Below are 10,823 nucleotides of genomic sequence, written 5' to 3' on the forward strand. Positions count from 1 at the left end.
TCCTGTTCAGCCCCATCATTTTACAGATGATGAAACTATCAGATCATCGATGAAGGGACTTCAGAGGTCATCTGATTCAATCTTCTCATTTTACAAATGGGGAAACTGAGGTCCATCCCATTCTGGCTTGTTTCATTCCTACAACGCGAACAGCCACACATGCAATCATCTACAACAGCAAACATTTCTCAGAAGTGTTTGTGTGGTTATGCTCAGCACCAGGGGCGGAAAGGACGTGACCCCTAGCCTCAGGGAGCTTGCTCTGGTTCACCCAGAGCACCAATGACAGCAGGATCATGGCGTCTTGACTTCCTGTGAATTGGGTTTGAGAGGGGCACAAAGTCATTCAGCTTGCTCTCTCCTCCAGTCATCGGCTGGGTTTAGTATTTTACTATAAAGTTGCATTGATATTATAAAGAAGACAGAACTAGCAGATGGTGTGTCATAACTGAAGTCTTCTTGAGTTTCAAGTGAATTACAGGTTCCTAAATTTGATGTCCATATGGCTCTATTGTCAATGTGACCAGAAGTATGAGGCTTGAGCTGGTGTTCGCCACATAACCTCGTTATTGGGAAAAGCAAATTTAGGAGAGTGCACTAAACATGCTGAGATCTGTTTTACAAAAGATTTTCATAGAATCACCGAGGACTTTGCAGGTGACTTGGAGGCAGAGAAGCAAACCTGGAAAGGGACCTCTCCGGAGCTGCCTGAGGAGGAGCCCTGTTCTGGGATGTCCAGGGGAAGATGTTTCCAGGGACCAGACAACTGCTGGGCTGTCTGGGACTCAAGGTGAGATGTGCTCATTCACTGAACATTGGGAGTGGCTCACAGGTTACCAGGGGACTGTTGTTACTGGATGATCATTATTGTGTTGCTTTTGTCTTTTGTTTCACGGTGTTTATGTTTACTGCATTTTCTTGGTGACTTTGCTGATACATACATCTCCCCTCTAAAATCGTCACATGGTGTGCCCTCTAAGTGGCCGGAGCTGTAATATGCCTTAGTTTACGCATAGAGCCTATTTACCAAGGCTTGTCTCTTTGGGGGATACATGAGATTGTGACTATCCAAGTTTATCCAATTTTATGACATTGATGGAAACGTGGGATTATGGTTTGTGGCACCTGTTTCCTATTGTGAGTCCCCTCGTTCATAGCTGCTAGTTCGGCCCAATCAGCAGCAGAGATTAGGATGATGAAGTTGAGGATAAAGGTAGATTGAACGCGGTGCTGAACCACACATGTTTGGTTTTGCTGTTCAGTCCCTTCCGTCTATATGGTTAGCACCACACGGGGGAGTTGTTGAGCCCTGCTTATCAACCAGTGTTGGGGGAGGCTCTGGTGGGGAAGGAGTCACCAAGTTGGCAGCTTTCTGTATCACCTGCTCTTTGTGCCCCACCCCTACCTGCAAGTTGTCACGTTCTTGCTACCTGGGGAGGAAGGGGAGGAAGGAATGGGATGCCTCTTCTGCCTAGATTGTCTTAGACTTACCTGAAAAAGCTGGCCACAGCTTGAAGCCATAGTTGATCTTCAGTGATCACCAGTGCGTGGCTACCTTGACGTACTTATAATAAAATCCTTTTGATTCTCTTTGTCCTGAGTTTTGCCTTGTTAATCGGGGGAAAGCCCAAATGAAGAATTTTCCTTTCAACTTAATGGCAATGTTTCTGTTCAATTGGCCAGTTGGGTCTCCAAAGGGCACTTCCTACTACTCTCAGATAACATGGCAGACACAATTAACATAAAACCTTTCTCGTAAGAACCTGGTTCACTCTTTCCTACACGTGCACACGGCCCCCATGGGAGGAGCAGGCTTCAATTTAGACCATAATCGTAGTGAGGCACACGTATAAGAAATGTGTGACAAGACTTAACACACATCACCTGCTCTGGAAATCCCTCTCTGTGGAGACCTTGCGCAGAATCTCCTGGCTTTGTTGTTTGTCCTTCTTTCTGGAAGACCAATGACATCATGAGCATGACATTGCTTGTGAGTCGGAGCTGAGTGAGGCAGAGCTGTGCAAAGTCATCAGCCTTGCTGTCTCTGCCGGAGTTCCATGGAGCTTACAATCTAGCTGGGGAGGGATGTCGCAGACACACACACACAAAAATAATAATGCAAATTGGCCCACACCTGATTCCAAATAAGGGGCGGGGGAGCTAGATAAGACCCTTTCTAAGGTTCTTTCCAGCACCTGATCCTATGAATCCAAGGGCTGTTTGTATCACTGAGAGCTGGGATAGCTGGAGAAGGCTTCCTGCAGGAGGTGGGCTTTGAAGGAACAAATGGAAAGATGCACACCAAGAAAGGCATATCAGGCAGGGATCCTAGTATGAGAAGCAGTCTAAGGCAGGAATAATAATAACCCACATTTCTATAGCATTTTGCAGCCTCATGAGGCCTTTTCTGATCTCCTCCCTCCAGATGTCAGCCCTCCCCCCAATTCTTCAAATTTATTTTGTATATTATGTATATGTATATGTGTGAATATGTATATGTGTGTGTGTGTGTGTGTGTGTGTGTGTGTGTGTGTGTGTGTGTGTGTAGTATCTTCCTTGGTAGAGCATAAGGTCCTTGAGAGCAGAGACTTTTTATCTTTGTCTTTGTATCCCCAGAACCCAACATAATGCCAACACATAGTAGGTGCTTAAAAAATGCTCTGTTGATCATATTTCTTTCTCAGTAGATAGTAGTGGCAAAGAGACAAACTTAGACCTAATAGGAAAAGAGGAAAACCTGTCTGACGATGGGAGCTGTTCAGAAGTGCAGCTGGCTGCCTGAGGGTAATGGTAGTCATAGTAGTAATAATAGCTAACATTCAAATAGCATCTACTATGTGCTATATAAATGTACCCATCACTTTACCAAGGTAATGTGCTGAGCCTTTTGTAAATATTATCTCATCTGATCTTCACAGCAACCCTGTGAAGTCGCTGCCGTGGGATAACAGAGTCTCAGATTTAGAGCTGGAAGGGACCACGGAAGCCAGCTCACTTTTCTCATAGCTCTCTCTTTCTCTCTCTCTCTTTCTCTCCCTCTCTCTCTCCTCTTTCTTCTCTCTCTCTCTCTCTCTTTCTTTCCATTTTTGTCTTCTGTCTCTCTGTCTCTGTCTCCTTTCCTACCTCTCATTCCTAAGCTAGCTTTCTGCTCAGAGCAGACACAGCTCTAGGAACACATACGCCACCAGGGGGCAGAATAAGCCACCATTGAGCGAGCAAGGATGAGTTGATGTAAAATCACCCAGTTAATGCAGAAGCTCCCGCCTGGCTGGGAAATCCCTTCCAAAGCAACCCTACTTGAATACTTCTAGAGACACCACGTTACAGGGAAGCCATCTCATTGCTGGACAATGCTATTTAAATTCATATTAATATTAATAAGGAAGACCTAGGTTCAAATCCATGACACAAAACCTCAGACACTTCTAACTGTGTGACCCTGGGCAAGTCACTTGACCTCTGTTTGCCTCAGTTTCCTCATCTGTATAATGGGCATAATGATAGCACCTTCCCCCCAGGGTTGTTGTGAAGATCAGATGAGATAAGAATTGTAAAGTGCTTGGCACTGTGCCTGGCACGTAGCAAGTACTGTATAATATAGAATTATGTAAACTACATACATACATAGTTTATATATAACATATAAGCTATATAATTGTTAACTATTGTTATTACATAGGGCAGTTAGGTGGAGCAATGGATAACATCTAGGCCTGGAGTCAGGAAGACTCTTCTTGCTGAGTTCAAATCTGCCCTCAGATATTTACTATCTGTGTTACCCTGGGCAAGTCACTTCACCCTGTTTGCCTCAGTTTCCTCATCTGTAAAATGAGCTAGAGGAGGAAGTGGCAAACCACTCCAGTATCTTTTCTAAGAAAACCCCAAATGGCGTCACAGAGTCAGACACAACTGAAAAACAACTCAACGACAACAACAACAAATTATTATTACTATTGTTATGATACTTAATTAGAACAGTTTACTAAGGAATGTTCCCAACTCCTCGCCCAGTACTCTGTGTAAAGGAGATGCTTAGTAAATACTTGTTGAACTAAACTGAATTTATTGAAGCCCTCATTTTTAAAAGCAGGGGTGGGAGGATGGGGAGGGAACGGATGCTTTAAGACTTAAGAAAGGACCAGAGACCAACATTCTACCCACATATGCAAGCTGCCACGCATGGCTTGTCTTGAATTTTTACAGGTTAAAAATATTTTCACATATACTATTTCACAGGATGCTTACAAGAACTCTGTGATGAGTAAAGCAAACATTATTTTCTCTATTTTACATATGAAGAAATCAAGGCCAGGAGAAGTTAGTGACTTGCCCAGGGTCACACAGTTATTAGAGCCAGGGTCAGAAGTCAAGTCTTCTGACTCCACCAACAGGATTCTTTCTATGAGCCTTCTGCCTAATTGTCTGAGAATTCTCCCTGATAAAAAGCTGGAATCTGCCTTAACTCTGCCTTGTGGGGTCACCCAGAACAAATCGACTTCCTTTTCCCAAGACATCCCTCCCAGATGACTCAAAGGATCATGGGATCAGGATGTAGGCTGGAAGGGACCTTGGAGGTCATCGAACCCTAACCCTTCATTGCTTTCCTGGTTCCTCCACCAGCTGTGTTATGTTGATTCTCTCTCCAGTTTCCAACTAACCTAAATGGGTTGTCTTTCCTCATTAGAATATAAGCTCCTTGAGGGTAGAGACAGTCTTGTTTGCTAATATTTGAACTCTCAGTACTTAGCACAGTGCCTGGTATACAGTAAGTGTTTAATAATTGCTTTCTCTATGGATCTATCTACAGATGAGGAAACAGAGGCACAGAGAAGGCTATGTGACTTGCCCAGGGTCACACAATAAGTATTGGAACTAGGAGGTGAGACTCAGTGTGTCATAGTGGATGAGGCTTGGAGGCCTGAATTCAAATTCAGCCTCAGATACTTACTAGCTGTGTGACCCTGGGGAAGTCACGTGAACTCTCTGTGCCTTGGTTTCTTCAATCTGCAAAATGAGGTCTCTAAGTTCCCTCCTGTCTCTGCTCTATGCTCCTAGACTGGTCTCCTTCCTCTAAACCAAGTGATCCATCAGTATAGTGGTAGGGAGGGCAAATATTATCATCCCATTTTCTGGATGAAGAAGTGAGACATAGAAAACTTATGTGATTTACCCAAGATCACTCAGCTATTAAGAAAAGAAGCATGACATATATAACCAATATCAAATTGCTTACTCTCCTAGTGAGGGGGGAGGGGGAAGGAAATTTGGAACTCAAAAATTTTAAATGAATGTTAAAATTTGTCTTTACATATAATTAGAAAAATAAAATACTATTAAAGATAGAGATGGAAAGGGGGAAAAACGGAAACAGACCCAAGTACTGCTCATCCTGGAAACATAATCAGGTAATTAAACATGTGTAAATCTGCAAAGAAGATGAAGGAGGAGGAGGAGGAGGAGGAGAGGGAGGAGAGGGAGGAGGAGGAAGAAGAAGAAGAAACAAAGAAAGAGGAAAAAGGAAGGAAAGAAGAGAGAAAGAAAAGAAGCATATTGTTGACATTGGGGAGTCTATGGCACCTGTTGGCAGAGGTGGCATGGGTGAGGTCACCACAAAGCAGATGAGAACCTAGATTTTTGTCCTTGATCTGATAGCTGCTTGGTGACCCTGGAATTTAACCCTTTGGAGCTTCGGTTTCCTCATCTGTAAAATAGGGGAGATAATTGACATTTACATGAACTTTAAAGTTTGAAAATTGCTACGCATTATCTCACTTAACCCTTCCTGTATCCCTCTATGATTAGGAACCAGTTATTATCATCCCCACTTTACAGATAATGACATGGAGGCTCAGAGGCATTTAGCAACTTGGCGTAGGACACACAGAAGTGACTGTGGGGCCAGAATTGAAAGCCAGGCCCTCCTGACATGGAGTCCAATAGTCCAATAGGAAAACACTTGTCCAAGTCATGGAGTCCTTAGGGAGAGATGCTTCTAATCACTTTGGCCGTGCGTTTCTGTTGGGCATTGCTGCTTCTTGACCTATTCTCTCAACCCCAGCTTTCACTGGGGGAGGGGCTCCTTCTGTCCCCTCTGAGTTCTAGAGGTATCTTTTCTCCTACACAACATCCCATCTCCAGCCTCCTAGTCTTTGCAGAGACTGTCCTCTATTTCTGGAATGCCCTCTCTCCATCCTTCTGCTTTTACGATCCCTAGCATCCTTCAAAGCTAAACTCAAGTACCTGCTCCTACACACATCTTACCCATTGGGAGAGCTCGTCCAACCCCCCAAAGTGCTTTGTTTTCATTGGGTTTTGTCTTTTCTCTCTGTGTATGGGTTGTTTCCTCTTTGTAGAAAATGAAATCCTTTAGGTCGGGGATTGTTTTCTGCTTTTGTTTTGGAATCCATGGTGCCTAGTATAGTGCCTGACACGTTCTTTTTTTACAGGATCTGTGATTTCATCCATTTGGGGAATTCCCAGGGAGAAAAGTCCCTCCACAAGTGCAGATGAGCACCTCAGTGACTTGCCCAGGGTGACACAGTCGGTAGGTGTCAAAAACAGGACTTACAGCCAGATCTTCCTGATCCTAAAGGTGATGCTCTACCTATGACCTGCCTCACCCTCCTGACACATAGTAAGGACTTCATAAATACTTATGGAGCTGGGCACGGCAGTGCTTGAGGCTGAGGCTTAGGAGTTCTGAGCTGCATCAGGATTAAAGTCTGAGTGTCCCCACTCATCTGAGCCCCGGGAGGGGGGGGCCCTCATGCTGGCCAAGGAGGGTTGCCTCCCAGTTTGGGAAAATGGAGCAGGTTAAAGCTCCATGCTGCCCAGTATTGAGATCTAGCCCGTGGCCGGGGAAACCCAGGCTCAAAAAAGAAAAAGCTTTGGTTGAATTGTTGTTCAGTAGCTATTAGCCCAGGAACTGGGATCCAGCTCATGAGGAGAAGTTCTGTTCTAAGTGTCCTGCACCCCAGGAAGCTCATTCTTAGTCAACGCGAAGGGATGCTTAGTCTTTAATGATCACTTCCTTCCCAACACAGAAATAGCCTTGCTGTTGTGATAGACAAACAAACCCAGCAAAACTCTGCACAAACACACAGGACTCTGCCATACCTAGATGAAGAGATCAAAGGAGAGACCTAGAAAAGCAGCACAGCATAAATGAGTCATTGAGTCAGGAAGTCCTGGGCTCAAATTCCACTTCAGAAACTAGCTGTGTGACCCTTGGCAAGTCATTCAACCTCTCTGGGCCTCAGTTTCCTCATCTGGAAAATGAAGGGGCTTGACCCAATGACCTCTACGGTCCCTTTTGGCTCTCCATCTCTAATCCCACGGTCCTATCACACCTCAGAATGCCAGAGTCTTAGTAAAGGTCCACAGCTCAGGAGACCCTGATTCTATTGTGGCTGTCACTCCACAGCTGTGTGTCTTTGGACAGATCATTTCCCCTCCTTTGGTGCCAGTTCTCCAGTCCATAAAATGGAACCCAGGTGACATTCTATAATTCACTGTGGAGGAAGAGCCGCCTGGCTTTAAGTCAGAGAAAGAGAAATGACATATTTTGTTCAGGATTAGGTGTCAAAAAGGCAAGGTTCCAAGTCCCAGCTTGTCCCAGCTCATTCATTTAATTATTTTGCTGATCTAGAACCTTTCCAACCCAAGCAGAGACTCCCTTAGTTTCCACTTTCCCCATCTATAAAATAGATATTACAGTATATATCCTGCCTGGTTCTGTGACAAAGAGTTATTATGAGGATAAAAATCAGGTAATGGATGTGGAAGCAATTTGAAAAGTTAAAAGGGAGGGAATATTTCATTTTGGCAATTTTTTGTGGCAGCATAGACCAGGAAACAAATCAGCAGCGGTTGAATGGGAAGTGACTAAATTAATGGTGGTGAATGAATATAATGAAATCTTACAACAATTATAAAAAAATGATGTATATAATGAGCACAGAGAAGTGTGCGAAGACGAATGATTGAAAGGTGAAGTAAGACCCAGGAAAAACATGATGACCATGATAACGATGATGAGGAGGAGGAGGACATATAGCAGGCTATAGTTTACAAACCACTTTACTCATATTGTCTCATTCAATCCTTACAGTAACCCTTTGAGGTAGGCGCTATCGTTATTATCTCCATCTTACGATGGGATGAGAAAACCGAGACTGAGAGAGTTGTAATGACTTGCCCAGAGTCCCACAGTTTGTAAGTGTCTGAGACAAGATTCACACTCGGGTCTTCTGGACTCCAAGTCCAACATTCTATCCCAATAGAAATTTTAGAAAAAGGCCTTTAAAGAGGGTGTAGTTTGGTCCCAAGGCAGCGACAGATGCCTTTAGCGTATTGTATGCCTGCCGTCCTCCCTGCCCCCTCACACCACACACTGATGTGACCCACAAATAGGGGTCGTTCTGTCTGTTCACTGAGAAGAACAATAACACAAACAAAAAAATCAAAACCGAATCTAGCAAGGTTATACTGACTAAGCTTAGCCTCAGGAATGAGAGAGGAGAAGACACTTCTTTCCGTGTGGTTAAAGAGGTGGGGGACCTAAGGTATGGAATGCTGCATAGAACACTGGACGTTCCTACACGTCGGTGTGTGCAGTGGGCTGTTCAGTCATTTTCAAATCTCCGTGACCCCATCTGGGCTTTTCTTGGCAGAGATACTGGAATGGTTGGCCATTTCCTTCTCCAGTTCATTTGACAGATGAGGAAACTGAGGCAAACAGAGTGAAATGCCTTGCCCAGGGTTCTACAGCTAGTATATGTCTGAGGCTGGATTTGAACTCAGGAAGAGGAGTCTTCCCAGTGCTCTGTGCACTATGGCGCCCTCTAGCAGTCCATACGTTGGTTAGTTTTACTAAACCAACATTCTAAGGCTCTCTGGGAGGAAGCAAAAGGAAGACTACATTGGAAAATGTTAGGAACATAAAAATAAAATATTTCTTCTTCTTTTTCAAATAAAAAGGATGGGCTTTCACGTTGTGGGACAGGGAGTGCCGTGCATGATGAACAGTAAGAAGACTAATTCTGCTGGATCATAGACTGTGTAATAAGCCTGGAAAGGTAGAACCAGGGGTAATAGGGAGCCTCTGGAGACCCTTGAGGGGGAGGGAGTGCCGTACTTTAGGAAAGTCACTTTGACAAGTGTGTGGAGGATGGTTTGGAGAGGGCAAGGAGACTGATTAGAAGGCTGCTGAATCCAGGCGAGAGGTAAGCCAGTCTGAACCAGGTGGTGATGATGTGGAAGGAGAGAAGGGGGCAGGTAGAGGAGATGTTGCAGAGGCAGGATCAAGAAGACTTGCAATGGAGTGTATGGTTCTGCAGAGTAAGGGAGTGGGAGAAATCAAGGATCGTGGATCCAAGAGCTGGAAGGGGCCTTTGAGATCACTTGTCCAACCTCTCATCTTACAGGTGGAGAGAATGAAGCCTGGAGAGGTTAAGTAACTTGCCCAAGATCACACAGCATGTAAGTGGCAGCGACAGGATTTGAACTCAGGTCCTTGAACTTCACATCCACAGCTCCTTCGTGTTCCATGCTATTCAGATCATTTTCTTCCAATACACATTCAAGACTAGGAACAAATAACAGTAGGAGACGGGGGCTCTTGGGCAGCTCTGCGGGAGTGAGGAGCGTCACGAGAGGGCCTCAGGGAGCCACGGACATCTTTCAGTCATGCTTCGCTTGCTCATCCCATGCTGGGAAGCGGCCCAGCTCAGCAGGCTTCCTTGAAGTCAGAACACCACTGTTTGGAAGCGCAGAGAGCAAATCTTGGACCGAGGGCCGAGTTCAAATGACCTTTGGGTATTCCAGGGGAAAATGACCACATTGAGCTGGAGCTGGGAGCTCTGCACTCAACATCAGCCTCATGAATTCCAGCAATGGGGACTTCTCTCCCTGTTCTCCTTTGGGATACCTCACGGATATCCAACTCTCACAGGTCAGACACCCAGCCTCAATCTGCCTCTGCAGCTTCCACCCACTGCTCCTGGTTCTGCCAGGCGAAGCAAAGCTGATCCCTCTTGTAAGGGGCAGATACCTGAAGACCATCCCCATGTGCCCCCTAAATCTCCTCTTGTCCAGCTTGAACATCCCCATCTTGTCGATGTCCTTCTGAAACCCTGACATGCAGAACTGAACAGGACACTCCAGGTGTGCTCTGAGGAACAGCACTCGTCCCCTCTCTTGTTCTGGACACTAGACCTCTATTGATGCAGTTGTAGACAGCAATCCTTTTTTTTGTCTCTGTGTCAAGCTGTTGACACATGTGTAGTCCACCAAAACCCACCCTGGACCTGTGGAATTGGTTGGGGAGGGGGCACCCCAGTATTGGATTTGATATTTATTTCTGTTAAATTCCAAACCTGACCAGAACCTTTTGGAGCCCTACTCTGTCCTCCAATTTGTCAGCTGACCCCACTAGCTTCATGTGCTGGGAAAACTTCATAAGCATGCCAACTACGTCTTCATCAGTGTCACTGGTATAAAAAAATCTTGACTAGTGCAGAGTCAAAGGCAAATCCCTGGGGCATTCCACTAGAAGCTTCCTCCTAAGCTGACATTGATTACTTTTGGCACCTGGTCATTCATCCAGCTGGAAAACCATGACTATGCAGTCATCAATCACTTCATCTTGTCCACAAGAAGAGCATGAGAGAATTGTCAAGTGATTTGCTGAAATCTAGGCAAAGTATCTTTATAGAATTCCTCTAATCTGCCTAGCCAGTAACTGTTGAAAGAAAGAAAGAAAGAAAGAAAGAAAGAAAGAAAGAAAGAAAGAAAGAAAGAAAGAAAGAAAGAAAGAAAGAAAG

General features: G+C 44.9%; 1 protein-coding gene across 3 annotated transcripts in view; it reads left to right on the top strand.

The window, feature by feature from the left end:
- Positions 1-308: 308 nt before the first annotated feature.
- The window catches only part of GPR55 (G protein-coupled receptor 55), a 56,851-nt gene continuing 46,336 nt past the window's right edge, over positions 309-10,823 (top strand). Inside the window, exons 1-3 of one of the 3 annotated variants that reach the window (XR_003570288.1) lie at positions 715-790; positions 6,447-6,544; positions 9,426-9,466. Coding sequence is in view for 1 of the 3 variants with exons in the window: in XM_027875316.1 (XP_027731117.1) it covers positions 604-790 (187 nt within the window). In the remaining 2 variants the exon portion in view is untranslated. Of the gene's footprint in view, positions 791-6,446; positions 6,545-9,425; positions 9,467-10,823 lie in introns of those variants that run through there. The other 2 variants (XR_003570289.1, XM_027875316.1) reach the window with 2 other exon arrangements.

Source organism: Vombatus ursinus, unplaced genomic scaffold (genome assembly GCF_900497805.2).
Source record: "Vombatus ursinus unplaced genomic scaffold, bare-nosed wombat genome assembly UNPS02014808.1, whole genome shotgun sequence".
NCBI lineage: Eukaryota > Metazoa > Chordata > Mammalia > Diprotodontia > Vombatidae > Vombatus > Vombatus ursinus.